The sequence below is a fragment of the Thunnus maccoyii genome, chromosome 16 (genome assembly GCF_910596095.1).
Source record: "Thunnus maccoyii chromosome 16, fThuMac1.1, whole genome shotgun sequence".
Lineage (NCBI taxonomy): Eukaryota > Metazoa > Chordata > Actinopteri > Scombriformes > Scombridae > Thunnus > Thunnus maccoyii.
This window is the reverse complement of record NC_056548.1, coordinates 24157469-24180239: the sequence shown is the minus strand read 5'-3', so window position 1 is coordinate 24180239 and position 22771 is coordinate 24157469. Positions and strand designations below refer to the sequence as shown.

The 22771-nt window shown below is 41.6% G+C and overlaps 1 protein-coding gene across 2 annotated transcripts in view; it reads left to right on the top strand.

Moving 5' to 3' along the window:
* Positions 1-6979: 6979 nt before the first annotated feature.
* Positions 6980-22771, top strand: part of alk (ALK receptor tyrosine kinase) — a 352978-nt gene continuing 337186 nt past the window's right edge. For both annotated transcript variants that reach the window (XM_042387785.1, XM_042387784.1), the window contains exon 1: positions 6980-7751. In XM_042387785.1, coding sequence (XP_042243719.1) covers positions 6980-7751 — 772 coding nt within the window. The remainder of the gene's footprint in view (positions 7752-22771) is intronic.

The following is a 22771-nucleotide window of genomic DNA, read 5'->3' as shown; positions in this document are numbered from 1 at the left end:
CCTCCAATCCACCTCCATTATGTCAAATTTTGACCAGAAACCAAAACGAAGGTCTTTCTGTAAAAAAGAGTTCTTCCACTGTAAAAACGGAAGAAATTCTGAATGCCTTTATTTACTAGAGCTTTAGTAGGCTTAAAAGTAATGAAATTTAAAGCAGCGATGATTGATTTTTTTTGGCCACTTGAGGGCAGTGCACATTCTGAAAACCCAAAATTGACATATTATAAGCTTATAAAGATGTTAGGGATTTAGAACAAACAGTTACTGATTTAAACATCCAGCAGACACAGAAGCAACATTAGCATTAACTGACAGATATTCGCTCTCCTTTTAGCTCTGATTTTGTCTTCACCAATTCTGGAGGGAAATATCTGGCTCCTTACCAGCTAAAGGCTCTACTATGTACACCAGCTAGTTGCTAACTTTGTCTGTTTGCCAACTGATGCTGTAATAGTAACATACAGTGTGTTTAATCAGATGTTTGGGGTTTTTTTTTTTGCTGAAAACAAGGTTGAGGAGAGCATTGAGACTGAACCTGAGCAGTGAGGGGGACTACCACCTCCTCAGCTTGTCTCACAAGACACAATAGTATTGGCATGACTGACATGTAAAATCTCCTTCAAATACTGCTTTCCATTTATGCAATTCAAGTTTGGAACACTATTTAAATCATATAGGCTGTAATTAGAAGGGACCAGCAGGTATACTTGACCATATGGTTAGAACAGACAGAGGAACAGTCTGTCTTCAGTGTGGTTTAGAGGATGGACAAACATGTCTGCGCTGTTGGCAAACACATGTGGTAAACATGAATACACTATTCAACAGTAAAGACAATTTTCAGGAAGGTGTGAGGAAAAACTTCTCTGGTCAAAAGAGTCTATATGAGATCACAACTTTGTCCGCCCTGTATCACATGTAGCAACCTTTTATGGTTAATCCACTTTGCATGAATCTAAAAATTAATGACGGCTTTTTACACCTTGTTCAGGAAAAGCCGGCGTACGAGTTCAACCTTTACAAAGACTAATGTGTGCCATTAGTCTAACTAACTGTAGCCACTTTTCATAGCTGTCTGAATTAAATTTCCTATTATGTAGGGAATTGCATAAGTTATAATCTAACATTTGGCAGGTCAAACTGTTCACACTGTGGGTTAAAAGGCCAGGCAGAGTGTAGTCATCTCTCCCATCACTCCAATTAACACTGTTGTCCCAAAATGTCTGGGATGTGTTTTTCAGTTTTTGTCTTTGTCAACTAAATCAGGCTAAGAGTTATGCTCTCAAGATACGGTAAGCACTTCTGTGAATCAGCGTCGCTAGTGACATGCTAACTGAAGTCAAGCTCAACCCCTGCAGTGTAATGATTAATGTGAGAACTGGTCATGCAGAGGGCTCAGTGGACCGGAGCTAAAAGGCAGACATTTTTCAAGTCCACTACCCAGGGAATTGCCACTTATCAAAAGTTTACCCCCTGCACCTGTGAGCGTACACCGTAAGAGATGACCGCCCCGAACTCTTATTACAGCTGTCAACAAGAAACTCTCCAAGTCTTGAACACTTTCTGTGCAAACTCCTCTTTTTTTTTCAACCCTTTTCTTCAAAAGCCTGATTTCTTTTCTTCAACTCGGCAGGTCTGGGGGTTTGATTTATGGAACTAAGAGAAATTTGTCATGAGGCAGGAATGCTAAAGGAACCAAGACCAGCGCCTCGCCAGTGTAAAATGCATGGCTCGAGTGTGTGAGACTTCCTCAATCACCGCAGACATGTGTTGTGCATACACGAAAGCAAAAACAGACAAAAGATAAAAATGGCTGTGAAGCCGTGAGAAGGGAGGAAAAGGCGGACTGACGACTCTAGAGGAATGTATTGAGTTTTTTTTTTTTTTTTAACTTGTGATCAAACATCCATCTCTGCTTCTGCAGCGACCAACTTTGGAGCACTGGTGAGACATGTAGAAAGTGGATGGACCAGGCCATGAGGTATGACCACGCTGGATGACAGGGTTGCTAGTTCTGGGGACTCAGCTGCTGATTTATGAGGTTTACCGCGCACCATGAAAAGTAGTGCTTGAGAGGGGAAGGGTCTTTGTAAGAACTAATCTGTCTGTAATTTATCACACTACCACTCCCCCGCTGACCTTCTGAGCACTGACCTGTGAGCTGGATACCAAACATGGTGGAGATGAAATGGACAGTATAGCTGTTAAGTGTGCTCAAAGCTCATGGCATTGTGGGTAATGGATACTGAAGCTTTGGTTCATTTTACTCCATAAGCACTGAAAAGTGGAAATGAGTGATCAATCAGAAAGTAATTAAGTTTGCCGTGGTGGTCTGGTAAATGGCTTTCAAAGTTCATGCCTATTACCAAGAATACAACAATAGCTGTTAACAGAGTGCAGTTCATCTCAGCCCATACATACATCAACCATCTCTTTCTCTTTGTGGATACAGCCTGCGGTGCTCAAAATGAATTCATCTGGATCACAGTTATGCACATAAATATCTGCTCATCAAAATCAATGTAGTGTGAAAAATGGCACTCAGTCTATATGGCTTGACTTTGGGTTTTGCTAGTTAAACTAACATTAGCAATGTGTTTAATCTATTATCAGTAACTCCAGATATTGTCTTGTTTGAGTGAATGGTTATAGCATTTCCACAATTCTTTTGCCTCTGCTCCTGAATTATCAAAACCACAAGATAGCTAAAAACTCTGGCCGCACAGGCTCACCTCGACTCAAGCAATTACCTACTAGAATCTCCGGTATTGATGTACAATATCATGCATAGAAATGGAACAGCCAGTGTAACATTGTACCAGCGGCTCAGCACTTGTGAGTACAGCATTGCAGATTAGATATTGAATGGAGTTCAAAGTGTCTTTGTCACCGTTTCTACTTTCCCCTACCGCTCCATACTGGCCTGATTCAGTCCCTCCCACACCATTTGTGATTCCTCACCTTCTCTGACTATGAATAAAACAACTTGTCTTGAATAATGTGTTCAGATATTACTTAGAACTCATGATGAGTAAAGAGAAAAGTTTTTCACTGATATGCTACTGGATCTGATTTTCTGCTCTCTGCTACTGTAAGACCAACTTAGGGTAGAAATGCAACTGCACATGGCTGAAAATCATTTATTGGACTGTTTTTCTTATCATATACCTTTATGAATATGAATGTGAATTTGAGAGACAGATACATTGTATCTGGGGAAAGAAAACAGAGAAAACAAAAGAAGGAATTGATGATAAGGCAGTCATAGATTTGGCTCACAAATTTCATGCATTTCAGCATTGTTGAATACAAATGCAGCTGTGTGTGTTTATACAACCCCCCTCAAACCAATACTACCTTGTCCAATTATGGAAAAGAGTGCATATTAAGACAGGAAGCAAAAGGAAGAATAGAGAGGAATAGCCTCTACGGAGGACAGTTCCATTATTGGGAAGTAATTATGCAGGCTCAAGGTAGTGATTAACCAATAATAAATATATTAATAATTCACTTACTACTGGTGCAGCTCGATTAACCCCTGAAAACAGGTTGTTTCTCAATCACGAAAAAAAATTATTTATGGGTTATACATTTGTAACAAAACAGCAATTAATGGTTGTTTAGTGGTGAGAAAGAATGGGGTCGTATTGTAGCCAAGGCTATAACAATTGAGTTGAGTTTATAATGTTAATAATTAATCACAATCACCTGTATATTTCTTGTGGCTTAAACTAATGTTGTGCAGTCAGCGAATCACTGCTGCTGTAAGCAATAGAAATAGCTATAACAATAAATATGGAATTACATCATACTAATACAGTATATGGATGAGAAGCTGCAGTGCAGAGCACTCAGCTGTGGTACACAATACTACTAATGGGAATGAATGCAGCACACATGTAATAAATAATGTTTAGTAATAATAAATATTCTCTTTTTTCCACTGTCTATAGTGATTGTTACCATACGCAGTTCATGAACACTTGCTCTTAAGGTTGTCTTTCAGTTTCCTAGAAAGATCCTGTGATGCAGAGAATGTTGTTTGTGTTGTTACATTTCCAAATGCAGCATCAACTGTATGTTAACTATTAATGGAGGAAGAACTGAGTAGTCAGCATGTGCAGTGATAGCCACCATGGCTGAACAGACACAATGTTTTTTTTCTTTTGTTTTGTCTTTTTAAAATAATTGTTATTTTTTCATTTCATTAGATTGTTTTAATTTATTAATTTACCTCCCCTACCCTTCCTTTCATTTAAATAGCCTCAAGTCATTGTAATGCCACACAGTAATTTGCTCTGTATCTTCCATTTCTAAGACTGTGCTTGATTTATCCTAATTATGTGTCTGACACTACTTACCTGTAAAAAAGAGGCTGGACTGTGACAGTCACTGAGCGTGCACACTGAGGAAGGCATGAGATGAAACATTTGTGCCTGTGCATTACAAATGAATAAAGATACAACAAATGTGAATTCAAAAGACTATTTCTTTACTCAGAAAAACATAGCAGGGGAACAAATGATAATTTAGAGAGAAAATATCCAACCAGGGCTTAATTTGGTTATACAAATGGCTAACTAGCAGCCTTCTTCTTAACCCCTCTGTTGTCCTCGGGTCAATTTTGACCCGAGGACAACCAATTTAAATGGTTTCAAAACAGTATCCTGACTAAGAAATTATGAATTATTTTAACTATAGTTGAGATCAGAGTAAAATATGTTGATGGATTATGGCAGACTGGTATATGTAAAAGTTTAGTCAGCATACTGTTTTAAAACCATTTCAATTTTTTTGATGACAGCACATAATGACACCTGTTGTCCTCCCGGGTCAAAATTGACCCGAGGACAACAGGAGGCTTAAACTAATTGATCATTTTAAGACCAAAAACATGACTAAATGTATATTTATAATGCATACAAGCAGAGAGAGCACATACCTTTAAATGAAACTGATTGTGATGATGATGGTGACGAGTAAGGTATGATGAGGTCAGAGAATGTTGTTCGCTGTAACTGAATGAATGAAATTTATAGAGAAAACTCTACATTTCAACACTGATAAAGAAACTGTATTTACGGTGCATTGGCTGAGTCATCACTAATACTCAGTCTGCTGATACTAATCCGGCCAATCATATAGGTGCATCCCTAGAGACATAAGCCTATTACACAATGTTAACTTTTGTTTTATTACTCAAATATGAACCGTTGTCTTAACATAAAAAACATGATTATATAAAACCATATGCACATCAAGACTTAAATTTCATAGTATAAACCGATGAAGTGACTGATAATCCTGGCAAGATATTTTCAAAGCTGAATTCCACCTAACTTGAACATTACACATGGCAAAGTGTTACTAAAACCCCCACATGCAGCAAAAAAACCCAAACAAAAAACTGAGAATATGACCCCAGTGTCCTCAGACGGACAGTCATGCCTCCAAATTTGGTGCCACAAGCAGTGAGAATCATAATCCAAAAATCTAATTTTATTCTCAGAAATCTGACCTTAATCTCTGAGTTCTGACTTTATTCTAATGATTCCATGATTCCTCAGCTCATATAATTTTTTTCGCATATGGCCCTAATCCTGTTCCATAGATAAGGCTCTAATGAGACACTGTAAAAAATTCACAGCAATTAGAGCATTAATGGATTTGTCAGTGAAACTGAGGAGTGTGGATTACCATAAGTATGTGCTGACGCCATCTAGCGGGGGTCTTATCCGATCAACTTTAGGGGTCTGAGAGAGAGAGAGAGGGGGGGAGAGAGAGAGAGAGAGAGAGTTAATGGGGGGGAGGGGGGGGGGGGGAGCATTTTTGGCATCCTTTGCCCCAAACACTGACCCTTGATTCCCAATTAAGGAGGTATCTGAGTGTAAAAATGAACTGGCAAGATGGCAAGCTCCCTGATGATGTTTTAAGGACATATTGGCCTCTGCACATAAGAGAGACATTAACAAAGCCAAATGGGCTCCAACCCAAATGGCCTCCCTCTGAAACTATTTGATTTGCACACAACCGGGAGAGTGCGACTAATCCAATCCAATTTCCGGACACACAAAGGCTCGGTGATTCATTGAAAAATCACGAGAGACAAACTGTGGAGCTCTGCTGCTTATACCTCCTGGCATTTCTCATTTCAATAAAGGTACAGGCTCCGTCACGGCTGCGCTGAGGGCGCATCAGACGCGTCCAGAACGGCGGAGGCTCCTACACTGACTGCTGAGGGGGTTTTCGCATGGGAGTCATGTACAGAGAAAACGGCTTATATTGACGTCAAATGGATATATGAATGACTTTACCGCATGTGTTGGCATGGCAGAGGCGATCGGAGCTGCCAGTTCTGCCCAAATGAAATCCTCAGCAGACAATTAACCTGTGAGGCTGCCGCCAGGCTCTTTCAATTAGCCTGGACTGTAAGATATGATTATATTTTAAAGTTTAATGGACGCCCGGCTTCTCCAAACTCGTTGTGAATTCATGGTTTAGTTCTGAGGGGAGAGAGCGACGCTGCATCCCGCTGCTGACAGAGAGACCACTTGTACCGCCGTCACAACTGTGCCAAGAGACAGGGAGTCTTTGAAAGCCACCGGAGCGGACCCGACCGGCATATCAATCAGCGTCCCGGAGAGCGACTCGCTGGGTCCGCACCAGCGATAAAAGGCATTGTCTTAACGTGTGCGTGTCCGTCTGCGTGTGTGCGTGTGGTGGGGGGGACAGAGAGAGAAATGGCACTTTTTCCGTTTGAGGAAGGGAGGACAGCAACAGTCACTGGCAAACAAATGTAAAACCCAGTTCCCCTCGTCTTGGCACGGGTGCGCACCGGCGAAGAGGCGCAGGACCCGCAGGATCATCGATTCGCACTTTGTGATTTTGCGCTGCGTATGTGACAAGCGCAGAGAGGAAGCAGTGAAGCGGTGGGATTAAGGGGTGCTTCTCCTATATGAACGACTCAAATCACTTAATCATGAACGCCAGGATATTGTTTTTGCTTGTTTGTTCTGCGGCATTTTTCACTGGGCTGCAGTGCGCCTCGCCAAGGACCACAGCGGGGATGGATCCCCCCACCGCCGGCTTCAGCAACCTCAGCAGCAGCAGCAGCAGTGGCGGCACCAGCGGTGGTAGCAGCGGGGAAACCGGGGGTAAAAGAGACTTGAACCAAACCATAAACTCCAGGCTCAAGAGGAAAACCCTAGCGGTGGATTTTGCGGTCCCCTCTCTGCTGCGCTATTACCTGGCGGAGTTCATAAAAAGACCCTTGAACGGAGACTGCCAGACTTTTAGCGGATGTTACACGGTGCGCGCAAACTTGACAATGCACTGCATACCTCTACAGAAAACCATATCTACTTTTGTGGAACCGAAGTCTGCGGAGTCTGCACAGAGGAACACCTCTGCTGAAGGACAGCTCCCCTTCTTCTTCAAGCGGCCGCTGTCCAAAGTTCTGAAATTAGGCTTAACAAAAGCCAGCAGGAAATCAAACCAAGTTGTGGTGGAAATAGGAGAGGATATAGTCAAGACGGGATGCGGGGGGTTGTCTGTGTACGAGGAGGCCCCGGTGTTAACCCTGGAAATGGACCTCACAACTATTCTGGAGTGGTGGCTCGGCGCGGAGGGGGGCCGGCTGAGGGTCCGACTCATGCCCGAGAAAAAGGCGCAGGTGCCCGGGATCGAGGATCGGTACACAGCGGCAATACGCGCTGCAGACCCCCGCCTCTTTCTTCAGATATCCTCCCGGGGTGAGTTCCTCTCTTCCCCCCCCCTCCCTCTCTCCCTCCCTCCCTCCTTCTTTTGCTCTCTCTCTCACTTTCTCTCTCTTCCCATGTTGTTCCCTCACACCCCCACATGCACTCCGCTCACACATGCGCGACTCACCGAGCCCGATTCATGTTGCTCCGTCACGGTTGTGATTTAAGTTCTGCTGTGATTAATTTTTGATGTTGAATCCAGCGCGCCTAAAGATGCGTGCTGCGTGTGCTTTACTTGTTGTGACACTGGCTTTCATGGTGGAAGTCTGCGGGTAAAGAAATGTCAACATGCTATTCCTAATAGCCTGTTGGGAAAATGATGACTGGTGCGTGTGCGTGCGTGTGTGCGTGCGTGCGTGAGTGTGTGTGTGTGTGTGTGTGTGTGTGTGTGTGTGTCAGAAGAAAATAACACTTAGGGAATCCATGCATTTAGGTCTGTTGCTCTGATCCAAGGGACTCTCAGACTCCTGTTTCATTATTGATGCCCACAGCACCACTGAGAGACGAACTGCGTGTTGATTTAATTCCCAAACTCTTTGATTATTTCCAGTTGGGATCCACGCTGGGTACATGCAGCATCTTTAGAGGCTTCTATCGTTATCAGTTCTGAGATGGTAATTATTATTTCATTGGGAGGGAAATAGAGGCCTCATTGACTGATAATAACATTGCGTAAGACCCATGTGGAATGATATTTGAGTTGGAAAAGGCCCTAGTAGCACTCCATCGTCTTCATTGGTTTCTCCTTTACGACACCTTCTCAATTCCCCGAGCCACCCACTGTTGGTGGAAGGTTGGAGATTTAAGAGAACGAGCTTTATTTTGATTAGACACAAATTAAGCCGTTATCTCCAAGAAAGCTTTAGCACTCAATACTCGAGGGTCCTTCCCTCGTTCTTCTGAGCATCGGCACAATCAGTGTAATTGCTTAATCACTTTGATGAGGGAGGCCGGCCTAGAAAAATGCAACGGAACCTATCAGACAAAAGCAAAGCAGAGGCTGGCTCGGCTGGAAGCCGATTGAAGAGGAAAAACCTCCAGCAGGCGTGTATGCATATGACATAATGCATGCAAACACACACACAGAAACTAAGAATGCAATACCCAAGTTATTACATTTGTGTTGGTTGCTGTGTTGTGATTTTGGTGATTTTTATTATGAAAAATAAGAAACTGGCATACAGTATATGTAATAAGATGAGTTGCTTCTTGCATTCCGAGTTTTTCATGGATGCATTTGCATTTTGCTAAGGTGCGCGCGCACACACACACACACACACATACACACACACAAACACAATCTGTGCACCTTAAATCATGCAGAGAGGTAGGTATCAGAGTGGACCACCCCCGCAGCTTCCAGCAGGCACTCCAACCAACACAGCTGGTAGTGTTTGCAGGTGGGAAGCCAGCAGGAGGTGATGTGATTTTTTTGGCTTCTGGTGTTTTTAGGGAATCTGTTTCTCTGATGTGCCCTTAAGCAAAGCACCGAACCCTCAAACTGCTTCAGGTTACTTGGCAGCTTCCAGCCGTGTATGTGTACTATATAGGTATGAATCTCACCTTTTTTTTGGGTTAGGCTAGAAACATGCAACATATCAAAATCTCTATATTTCTGTATCCATATCCAGGGACGGTTCTGTGCTGTGTAGCAATTTTGGCACACTTCTTCACCAAATGCTTCCATCACGAAAGAAAGATCTGTAAAACTTAATAAAATTTCAAAACAGCTCTTTGAATGATCAAACTTTGAAACATTAGATCCAATATATTTTAAAAGCAACAGAGAGATAAGATAACAATAGATTGTTGTAGCTTTATTCATTAATTCACACCAATACACATGGGAATGCATATAGAGTAGCTCTCATTGGAATTAATAGCCACCTATGGTTTATTACGCTCACGATCACTTCTCTTATTTTATATCTCATCCGTCCTTTATCCTCACGCAACCCAGAAATTGATCAAGTCTTAAATCATTAAGCACGTCTGCTGCTCAGAGAAGCAAGGCCAGACTTCCAGGATGAAGCTTCAGGGTGAAGATATAAGAGCATCCATTAATTTGAAGTCAGTTAAGATGGTGGGCTGCGTTGAGATCACATCAATACCACAACTTTTTGTGAAACATACAGTGGAGACAGGACGTATAAAAGGATCATTAGTACAAAACCCAACAGAGAAATTACACTTCCTGTACAAAAGCAACATTGGCACCTGCTGTATGTGTGAACATCGGTGTGAGTGGTGGTCGGTATTTGTTCCATCTATAATTGAATGGGAGCTGGGACAGGATCATTCAATATCATAATATAATGATTGTTGGCAGAATCATACCGTGATTATGTATCCTTCTACATATCATTCTTCATATTTATGCTAACCCTAACCCCTAACCCTAATCCCCCTAACCCTAACCCCCCTAACCCTAACCCTAACCCCTAACCCCAATCCCCCCAACCCTAACCCCCCTGACCCTAACCCTAACCCCACTAACCCTAACCCCCCTGACCCTAACCCTATAATTAATGATTCCAAACAAACAATAATTAAAAACTAAAACAAAAAACAATGTTTATTATTTTGAAGATCAGACTGATGTGAAATGTTGACAAAATAATCTTAACTCAAGGCACACTTACCGGCTTTTTCTGAGATTTCTGTCTTCATCAGCAGAATGGGTTTGCTCAGTTGTCATGGAGATTGTGTGGAATATCAGTCATGTGATAACAGGTCGTATATGGTCAGTTTGATTATTTATGTGTGATTTTTTTCAGAATTTATTTAATATTGTGATATATTTTTTTATCATATACCAGGCTTACATGCAGCCCCTTGCAACTCTCAACAGGATAAACAAACATATAAACTGGGTGAATGGATGGTGTTTCATTTTAGAGATTAACATTTAGCTGCAACTCCTTCTATTGTATACTAATCTTACTGCTGAGACAGTAAGCAAGTGACTTGTGTAAACCTGCAGTGTGTAAGTCTACATACTGCAGGTGGACTCCACCGACTCTATAAGCCTCACACTGTATGCCCACTGCTAGATTACCCTGCTACATGTTTGCACAGCCGCAGTCGTTATAAGCACTTATTACATTATGAGTTTCTACAAGGTACAACTGTGTTTACACACCGTTGACGCACATACACAAGCCCCAAACACCTCACACTCCTCTCTGCCAGTGCCACACGCTCCCTCCTCCATACAAAATGACTCAACTCAAGGCTCCAATGTGTATTGTCTCAATCTATCAGCTTTTTTACACCACTGATTGGCTGGGGTTTGGCATTTTTCTTTTTCTTTGTTTTTTTGTGGCATTTTTGCCTTTATTGGATAGTGGGCAGTGAAGAGGCAGACAGGAAACAAGGAGAGAGAGAGAGATGGGTATGACATGCAACAAAGATCCCTGGCTGGAATCGAACCAGGGATGTTACGGTTATGTGGCATGCACAGTAACTATTCAGCTACCGGGGTCCTCCTGGTTTGGCATTTTTCTGTGTAATGTGCGTGCTACACTTGTGTTTCCAGCCTCCGGTAAGATGCTGGCTATTAGCATGAAATAAATACCCGCCGTGGCACCCGGAATAATTTGACAATCAGGCAAGCATGCCTACGGGAATCAAGGCATTAAACTCTGCACAGTACATTTAGATTCCTCCTATGGGGCCTATGCGGGAGATCATTAATGAGAAATGCTTATATGAGTTACAGTGTAGGAGAGGGGGAAACTGTGCTGGGCAGGTGTGATAAAGAGTTGACCTCTACTTTATTAACCTCTGTTATGTTCACCAAGCGCAGTCATAAATAGGTTGTGAGAGAATCATTAAATGATGTCAGCACCGGAAGCCAAAGGAGGAGGGGACCCCTGCTTCATTAACCTACGCGTACCTGCCGCCGAGCTCTTTAAGATGTTGATGTTCCTCAGCGCACCATTAGCAAATAGTGTCTTCATAAACATGCTTAACAGCATCTGAAGCCCTGAAGTACAAGAGACTGCTATCATCATGCTTGAGAGAAACAACTGTGTATGTTAAGGCTTTTCTCCCCATGTTTGTCCCTCAGCTCTGCCCCAAATACAAACACACGCTCTCATGATTCCCTATTTGAGCACCCCCAGTCTACCGTTTCCTTTGAGAGGCTTAAAACAGAACCCTAACATGCGGATGTTTTAGCCGTCAGGCAAATATTGCAATTTCTTCAGAATCGTAAAGAAAGCCAACAGTAAATTTACAAAGTTAGATTACACGCTTGGCACTTTGTTTACCCTATGTTGCTTGTGGCCTTTTTGTGAGAGGTTTTTGCTTAAAAGATGAATACAATTTTAATTTTCCACATCCCAAATGCTTTCCCAGTGTCTCCTAACAAGGTAGCTGGCATATTAACGTCAAGAGAAGTTGCAGTAGTTTTACTGAGGGTGTGAGAGAGTGAGGACGGGGTGTTTTTTATATTCAAACTGTAGAAGAAAACTTCACTTTGTTGCTTTTTTATGTTCACACTGCATAATTAAGGAGCTTGTAAACAAGCACACACATGGACTCGCAAATGTGTTTGCTGAAGAGGACAAATAACTGCATCATTGCTTTTTGAATTATTATTTTTATTTGAATAATTTGGAGGATTTTTGATCTGCCTTTAGCTGAACATGATGAGCTTGTTTTTGCTGTAATGAATTTTGGTGTGTTTATTCCACTGAAAAACATGAAAATTAATTTGAATTAGAGGCCTTCACCAAATTAGACAAATGGAAAAACTGATAGGAAAAAAGACTAATTTCACCATAAGGGTCCTGAACTGATAGCGACCCAAAGACTCAGAATAAGAGCTAAAATGATTAGTCAATTAATAAGTAGTCGATTGACAGAACAGCCAATATGCAAAGCCTTAACATGTTCCAGCCTCTCAAATGTGAGGATTTGCTACTTTTCTCTGTAATTGTAAAACTGAATTATCTGTTTTCTTTTTTTTTGGACTGTTGGTTGGACAAAACAGGACACTTGAAAACATCCTTGGGGTTATGGGTACTGTGATCGCTGTTTTTCACTATATTTTAAAATTTTTAGAGAAAAATCCTTGAAAAATTAAATGAAATGGAAATGAAAATAATTATTATCTGCGGCCCTGCTTTGGTTTTTTTTGGTCTGTTTCAAAAAATATCATCAGGAGGGGGGGGGGGGGGGGGCATGCTGTCCAAGGGATTAGCACTGTCATCTCACAGTGTTAGCCCTTGACAGACTGCTGACCTGTCCCAGGTGTGCTCCGCTTCACACTCAGTATGAGCTGGGACAGGATTAAACAGTGTATGCGATATACAAGAACACACCAGATTACTTGATAATGAAAATAATCACTATAGTTACGACACTATCTGAACAGACCTTAGATTTGATCCATTATGCGGTCCACAGCAACAGATCAAAATAGAGAAAGAACATTGGCAGCGGCATGATGTGCGACCAGTTAATGAGCATCCACAGTCAAAAAGAAGAGAGATACAAGACTTTTTGTCTTCCACTTCACAGTTCATATCCCCCTCACATCAAAAAACAGATTTTCTCCTGTGACAACTGATGCACAATGTAATCAGAGCTGTTAGCGAGTAGGATATGTACTTGTATTTCATTTTTCTTTGGAATGATCTCAGTATCTAGGGTGTTATTAATGATGAATAATCAGTATTGTTATTGATCTTATTAAGTGGATCGGGTATCAGCCATGACGTGACTGATCCACAGTAAATACAGGTTTTATTGTTAATGTTATTATGAAATTCAATGATTCCATTATCAGTTATATTCATTAATTCATGGTGGGCTGCCACAGAAATCATGTTACCTTACATAAAAATAACCCCAATCAGTTCATAACAGTGAGGTACACAGACTTTAGGAGCAGTGTGTAAGATTTAGTGGCATCTAGCAGAATGGACTTGGTAGAAATGGAATATTATATTCATAAATATGTTTCCATTAGTGTATAATCACCTGAAAATAAGTTGTGTGAGTCCTTCATATCCACATAGGGAGTGGGTCCTCTTCCACAGAGCCTGCCATGTTGCACAGCCATGTTTCTACAGTAGCCCAGAATGGACAAACCAAACACTGGCTCTAGAGAGGGCCTTTCACATTTTTTGCGAGTTTCGCGGCCACTATAGGTTCTCCTACACGTTTGGAGGGGGAGGGGAGGTGTATTCATTTGGTCACAATCTGCAACCTCACTGCTAGATGCCACTAAATCTTACACACTGGTCCTTTAAATTTGGGGAAAAGAGAGCAGCAGTACCAGACTGTCATCACCAGATACCCAGGTTTGAAGTATCAGAATCAGTAACAGGAGAGAAAAAGTTAGATCCCTTTGTGACTTCTCAAAAGTTACCAGGTTCTCCAACCATGCTTCAATCACACTCATCATGCTTGTATATATTCAGAGCAGTAATGGCATTGTACTTCTTAAAGCCATCTTCACCAAATTCAGTCTGATCTTGGGGCATCAAGCATTCATCCTGATGTAGCACACAGCAGTTGGGTAGGTTCTTGAGACATATATAAACAGATACTCTGGACTTGTGGTGATACAGAATCCTATCCAACCTGATTACATTGAATATAATTTGAACTAGACCTGTGAAAACCTCCAATTTTGAATATAAGGCTTCAACTAAACATTTCAACATTTCAGAGTTGTCTCCTATGGGTTCAAATTCTTTTCCTTGGAACAAGATGGCATCATGAGTCGAGGCATCTTGTGTGGTTATTTGCTCTTGGTGGAATTGGAGTGGCGTCATTCTCAAATGAAGTGAACTGGAGGAGTAAACATCATAGAGTGTGAGCAAACACTTTGGTGGAGAGGCAGCCTCGATGCAGCTCGATGACACAGTGCACCTGTTGACCTTTAATTTAGTCCATCCAGGTGGAAGGCTGCAGAGCCACAGGAAAAGTGACATGACATTGCCAATGAGTGCGTGGACTCGTGGCAATCAATGAGGCTCCTGACATTTAAAGCTTGTATCAATCAGCTGCTAATGGGAAAATCAATAGGAAGTCAGAATGACATGCCACTTTATTATTTATGCATTTCTATGATCAATTCAGTCAAGGAGTCAGCCGTGTGTTGTGACACCCCGGCGGACCCTCAAGGCCCTGCCCAGCTGATCAATACGGCAAGTAACACTGAGCACGATCAAGTGTATCTAACTAGGCTTGATTTCATGACAGAGCTGTTGTAAACATAACATCGAGAGGAGAGAACAAGGAAATCAAAATGAAAGAACGCGCTGTGCCGCAGCTCTGTGATAAGTACAGTGTAGCAGTGGTGAAAGTGTGTCAAATTTTTTCACCAGGAGTAGCTGGATTCCTTGACTCATTCCTCTTTACAAATGTGAATAATGAGACACTCACAGCATGTGCAATATAAACACCTTGAAGCATTTTTGCCTTTTTTTTGCAGTGCCTAAAAAATCAGTAGTGCTTAACTGAGCTACAGTACAGTGCAGTGATATCATAATCACCCTGCAGAGTCACCTCATGTACATTCCCATGCTGTATTCACATGTAAACCCACCTCATGAAGTAATGCCTACATAGCACTTTCTATTCTGATGGCCCCAAGTTAAGAAAAACAGCAATCCTCAGTGTTACTGTGTCCAGCGTGGACGGTTGAAAATTAATGCATTTTAATGAGGTGCCCCCTGAACCTGCTCAAATTCATTTATGACAGTCACATTCAACAGGGCTGCTGTCAGCGTAATGAGACGGTGGATTCTTATTGACTTAAGGGAGGTGAAGAAAAATCTTTTTATATATATATATATATATATATATATATATATATATATATATATATATATATATATATATATATATATATATATATATATATATATATATATATATATATATATATATATATATATATTTATATATATTTGGCTGCCTGAGCTGGTGAAATGTACAGTCTGTGCACTGGCCCTCACATTAGTTGGCTCCATCTCAAGAGCAAAGGGAGCGCAACTGTTGCCCAAAAAGACAAGCTGTTAGCATTCTGGAGTCGGCCATACTTAAACTAAAATATGAAAATGTGAAGCTGGCCAAATTTGGAGCTACAGATAAACACCTTGACATTGTAAACAGCAACTAATGCCTTTTTATGATATTAATCACCCTCATTGTAGTTAATGCTGTGTCACTGTTTTGTAAATTAGCCGGACTCAAGGTGACTTTGAGTGTGATTTCCCTTTTTCACTTCTTATTCAGTACTGTCTTTTTTTTCTCTCTTTCCCCTGATGTTTTGGTTATTTATGCCACTTGCTTGTTCTTTCAAAAAAAAAAAAAAAAAATGCAAGCTGCCTGTTTGATTAATGGTGATGCTTGTAAGAGGCCTTGGAGAGCCTCATAGTTTAGCTCAGAGCTAGGTGTGGAGAGGAATGAATACTGTACATGAGCTGAATGTGAAGCTCACACTTCCTCACCGAGATGCTCCACTTCCATAATGAGAGAGGTAAATAAAGTGCATAAACGAGTGGTCGTACTTTTCTGGAAGTTATACACTACAGAATGTGGATATCTATTTTTGTATGTGTTGGCCAATTTAAATGCCATGATACCAGCACAGGCCTAATTGGGCTCTTTTCTGCCTTTGTAAGCTAGTTGTGTCATTTTTTTGTTCAGCAAAGTCATGTACTGGGAGAACTTTTTACAGCTATATATGTATAGAAAGGGACCAAACATTAGATACACTTTAAAGAAACAAAGTACAGCCTTAAAAAGTACCACACATTTGAACTAAATCCTCCCTCACACTGTCCAAATAAAGAAATCAGCCAATGGTAGTAAATGTTAATGGGCTATTGTGTTGATTCCATTAAACTAAGGTAGGCTATTTATGCCCATTGATGTATTTAGTATTATAAACACTTTAGTGTAAATGCATAATTTGCTAATGCAATTATTGCACAAGTAACTCCCTCTTAAAATCATTTACATTTGTTTGCTCAAAGCTCAGTATTGATTCCTCTCTCAGTCACGTTTTGAACAGACTGAAAATAACCCAACTAAATACGAGGTTTGGCTAAAAGGCAAACATGATATTTATTGCCTGTCTAGCTGTGGAAAAGAAATATGCATCTGAATTTGAACACACCGCTCAACAAATATAGGAACTGAGTAAACAAAGAGGTGTGAAGACACATGCGTATATAGGCTGTAAAACTGTGAATTCTTTGACATTAAAACCTTTGTTATATATATAGAATGTGCATTAATAGAAGCTTAGAATACCCAAACCAGACTAAAAGGCTCTATGAAGCTGATGGGGACTGCAGAGTTGGGTGGTAATTCTTTCTAGGTTGGTCACTATGAGTGACCCCTTTCACAATTTAATGCTTTGTAATAAAAATATATTGATTAGTGCAGCTTTAATGAGTGTGGCATTAAAAATATACATCCAGACGGGATAATGTTGTATTTCCTCAGACGTCCTTGAAGGCGACCTCCAAGCTTCTTATTTAAATGCTTATAATATTCGGACAGCTGGCAAGATGGCAGCACAAAAATCAAAGGAAAGGAAGATATGTAGGGAAGGAAAAGAGGAAGCATTTTAAGGATAGTGTAACACATCCCTGGTCTTTCCAGTCCAGTGAAGCACTACCACTAAGCTTTTCTCTGTTGTCAGACTGTCCTTGGTTTTTCACACATCTTAAGCCAAACTCACATTCGAGCTAAATCAAACCGGTCCCTGTGACGCTAACCACTGAGCACGAAGCATCAGACGGGAACACGGAGAATCTGAAGAAAAGCTCCCAACATTCACCTGGAGTTAAAAAGCCATTAACAGTTGCGGCGCAGAGGCCATATACACAAAGCCTGGCTGCCTTAGAGGAGCAGCCAGAGTGCTCTCAGGCCACATCCCCAGCTCCCTTTATGATCTGTAATGGGATTGTTGAAGAGCGCCAGCAGCATCCTCATCACAGGACAAAACCCACTTAATGGGATATGATTCGCCATGAAAGGGTGAGGAAGTGCAGTTTCTCACTGAACCCGCTTATCCCTTGAAACCTCCATACCCCTGCATCCCAACCACCTCCGTTCACCTTTCCAAGTGGAATATGTGGAGAGCTGGCATGTCGACTCTGCCCTGTATCACCCCCCACCATTCCTATGGTGTGGATGGAAGCGTGTATATATATGTATGTGTGTGTGTGTGTGCGCTGGGGAGAAGGTGCATGAACAGAGATGAAGAGGCAGAGCAGCAGTGCCATGAGAGATGCTGTTTGTGGCTTATCGGAGCACGAGCCCCCAGCATGCTCAGTGGCCTGGACCGGCTCAAGGGATGGAAGCGCAACTTGTTCAGCTGCAGAAATCGCTGGGAGTGAGTAGAGAGTGGTGCTGCCGCTGTTTTAAACTCACCAGTGCCTCGAGACGGCTTATCTCCTCAACTGGAGCAGAGTGAAGTGCACTGACAAAAAGTTTGATGAAGTCTCAACTTTTTCTCAGTCATTTTTTTTATTCGGCTTTGCTTTGGGGGTTACGGGAAGCTTTGGTCTGGCTTTGTTAAGCAGCAGTTACTCATGCTAGACAGGCACAGCAGTTGGGGCAAAATTAAAGAAGAATAAGATATGGTTTTTGTTTAAAAAAAAAAAAAAAAGCGATGGATAAAACCACAATTTAATTTAAGTGTCTTCTGTGGTGCATGGTAAATGACCTCACTGATGTCACTGATGGGTTATTTTCTCCGCTTGGATTTGGAGACCACAAAGTTTTATCAAAAAGCCTGTATTACAGGAGCATGGCTGACAGGAAAGGTTTATTAAAACCCTATCAAGTTGCATTCTGGGAAATGTAGGATCCAGTGTTTTTTCCTCAATATAAGCAGATAAAAGTCAGAATATCTGACTTTATGGTAGTACAATACTGTACTAACTTGCTGTTAAACTCTTAACAGTTTTAATTAGCTGATGTTTGCTCTAACCCTAAATATTCATCAATGGCAACAACATGTCAAAACAGATTTGTTTCTACTTAACACTAATAGATAACCTAAATCCCACCAAGCATGTTTAGGAATATGTCCAACATTTTCAGAGTTCAAAATGTAAGACAGCAACAATATAGTCATCTGCCTTGGGTTGTGGGTTTAAAATTATTTTCCCATCCAACTGCTCTTATCGTTCTCCGCCCCTCTCTCTTTCCTCTTAGTACAATACATATGGCCACAGGTCAGTATTGGCCCACACAGCTGGAGCTCAGGCCCACCCAGTCACGGCGCCTGTACATGTAGCACAGTGTGAATGAACACCTGTCAATAGAGGCTCGACCAAGTAGGCTACTGAGATCTTCTACTTAAGTGATAGTATAAAAATACTCCATTACAAGTGAAAGTCCTGCATTCTAAGTCTTACTTAAGTAAAAGTACAGAAGTATTAGCTGCAAAATGTATCAAAAGTAAACGTAGTCTATATACATTATACAAAATGGTCCTAGTCAGTGTTAAAGCCTCATTATTATTATAAATTATATAAAGATGGAGAGTGCATGTAAAAAGTATTTACCCACCCTGGAAGTTTTCATATTTTATTGTCTTATAACATTGAATAAAAGGAGATTTAATGTGTCTTATTTGACACTGATCAATAGAAAAAAAATCAATGTCGAAGATAAACAGATCACCACAAAGTGATCTTAATGAATTAAAATATATAATATGTATAAAACACGCACCTGTTTTACAAGTAAAACCCAGATCTGAAAAGTAACCTAGTTGTGAAAAAATGTAGTGGAGTGAAAAGTACGTTTCTCTTCAACAGAGTAGCATCAAATGAAAAATACTCAAGTATCTCAAAGTGTTGATACATTGTTTAGTACTCGAGTACATATACCTGCCCTGCAACAACCTGCTAGCTCCCATTTTTCTTCACTCATGGCCATGGAGGACGTAGAACATACAATGTTTGTACAGCGGTATAATAAACAGCTCATAGGAGAGCACTCGGTGAATTACTGGATGTAACGTTAAGCCCCGGTGACATATTTCCCCTGATAAATTGTGTGCTACAGGCCCCATTCAACAACCTGTACAGCCGTATCACTCCTCTCAACTGTCAATCGGATTAAACCAGATCATCATTGGTGACACACAGACTGAACTTTCTCCACACTTTCTTCTGGAGCAGAGCTTAATAAATCATTGGTCTACAGTTGAAAAAAAAAAACAACAACAACAACAACAGTGCAGACATAAGGTAAGACATTTCCATTCTCTCTCCCCGAGGCGATAAATATTATAGTTTACTTGGCATATGGCCGCACATGTTCTGCTGCTGTGTCTGCCACCAAGAGAGAGCTGAGTGTTTCAGCTCCTGCAGATGTGAGTGTATGTGTGTGTGTGTGGTTAGTTGGCCGCTGTGTAAGACTGTTACACCGGTGGCTTGTTGAATTTTACTGTTTTGTTGCTATGTATCTGTATGTATGGTTCAATGCTGCTGTGGTTGTCTGCTCACATTGGTGATATGATGATTTAAAGTATGATAATATGTTAAGTATGGTTAAACACTTTGCATAGGGCCATGCCCACCTGCTTTTCTCTGTGCACACCCACAGTATGATTTCTGGTGCACACTGCTTCAGTATTATAGCCTCTGACTTAGTCTCAGCCGGACCTTCAAGGACCTTTGACGAGGTCGTTTTAATCTGCTTTCCTTCCCCATTTGCCTTGTACATATAATAGCTTGTCCGGGGGGGCTTTTGTTACCTGAGGGACCCTGACCTTCACTCAGAGCCATGGTGTATTAATGTACTCTATCACACACACTGACCTCATGATCTGAACAGTACTGGCAGGATACATTATCTCCATACACCACCAGACACATGTTCTCAGGTCGTAATTATCATGGTGGACTTCTATAATTTGAGCTGAAAAAACCACCACGGACACTGAGCTTTGCAGTCTACCTCCCTTTGTGTGTTTGTGTGTGTGTGTGTGTGTGTGTGTGCGAATTGTGCTCAGAGGAAAGGTCTGGCATATTTCCCATCTCTCTTGTCTTCAGACATCAGCATTTCATTTGTGTTTTGTATTAGTGTGTGTGCACAAGCTCTGCCGTCTTCGCACATGTTTGTAGACACGACCGTGAATGTGAGAGGGGACATTCTGTGCGTGCGCTCCAGTGTGTGCCCCGGTGTGCAGATACATCCACGCCTGAGTCCTGTGCGTGTTTGTGTGTGTTCATTCATGTGCGCATGTCCACTAGGGAGCACTGGGGTGCTTTCAGGCAACACAAAGCCTACTCCTATGCTGTCTGATCTTGCTGGAACAGTGAGCTAGAGCCAGCAGCTAGCAGCCACATCAGCAATGCAACATGGGAAAAAAAAAAAAAAAAAAAAGACCAGCACCTCTGATTTTTTGCTCAGTGCCAGCTGGACGACATCATGTTGACCTTGCCATGCTTGCATCCAGTCCATGAAATCAAGCCATGGCCCTGGCCCCAGCACCCTTAACTCCCAACACACATATCAGACACACACACACACACACACGTTTCCACTAGTGCTACTACTACAGCCTGACCTTGGTGGTTGTTCTTCTGGCACTAAATAGAAAAAGAACATGTTTTGCAAAAGGAAGCAGAAGCTACACAGGATTGCTGCTGGCAGTCAGGCCTGGTGAGGGGAATGGTTCACACACCAGGTGGTGCTGCTGTCGATTGCAGTGCAGACTTCTGCTTGTCTTAAATGTGAAGGTTTTGCTGACCTGCAAATATACTGGTGATAAGACTGCTCTCTCACTTGGGAGGAATTTGCCATGATGCAGGCATCATTACTGGTGGACACTGCCGAAGCTTTACAGCTGCAGAGGCTCTGCAGGAAGGCTAATCAGCAAGGTGCCACAGTAAATCATTAGCTAAACTAGCAGTGGTTTGTCAGTCCAATTAGGTCCAAAATATCCCTTCTGGTTTATGCCTCTTGGTTGTGTGCATCTCTACATTAGACACAAACTAGTTGTGATGAGCCAGATACAGAGATAGGTATGATTATTTTTTTATAGCTCCATAGCTACATACGCAGTCAGTTAGGTAACGTCTTATATAAGCAATAAGAAAAAGGGTCCGACATCTCAAGTTAGCTCCCCTTATTTCTTTTTTTTTTTTTCTTTTTTTTTTTTACAGCCCCTTGAAGAAGACAGTCGGAATGCTGAATACATCATGAAGTGATATCAAATACTTGTGGTGAGTGGGTGTCAGGGTTAGTGAATGGGCCAATATGTAATCTCACTGTGGTGACATAAGCACTTTGAGAAACATATGATTCAATCTTTCATTCTCGCCTGCCGTTCTAAAGAAAAGCCTGACTCAACTGTCATGTACTCTGGATTCACGCTTCAAGTTTCCACGGGGCAAAGCCGCTGACTGACAAGTATGAGAGGGGCCTTATCTGTCACCTTACAGGCATTTCATTATAAAAATGCTTGGCTACTGCACTATCACAGGAAAGATGGTGAATGCAGCTGCCTTGAGGCTGGCTGGGTAAAAAAGACACAAGCTTTAGGATAGATAATGTAATAGTTACAAAGTGAACTTGGACACAGTCATTTTTGTTTTTCCTTTATCATTCTGACTTGCGCATCTTGTAACCGTAATGTGACATGGATCAAGCCCCAACGTATCACAGAGGAATAAAATGCGACACAAGAGATTCGGTTTTGTACAAAGGCGTCGGTATAGTTCCCACAACTCTTCTTCTTCTTTGTGCCGAAATACCAAGGGGTGTCGTAAAATGACACAAGCGACTGGGTCCATTTTCCCACAGCAATCACAAGTCACTGGATGGACTAGCTCCTGTGACTCAGCCTTGGAACTGATGGTGTGGCTCTATGTAGTGTGACGGCTTTGACATAGTCCCAGAGCAGTGCTCATATGGTCAGGCCACTGGTCCATTTAGAAAAGGCCTGGTGGGTAGACCAGCTAGAGCTAATGACCTAGGGGGAAAGGGAGAGTGTTTTTCCTCAGCAAGTA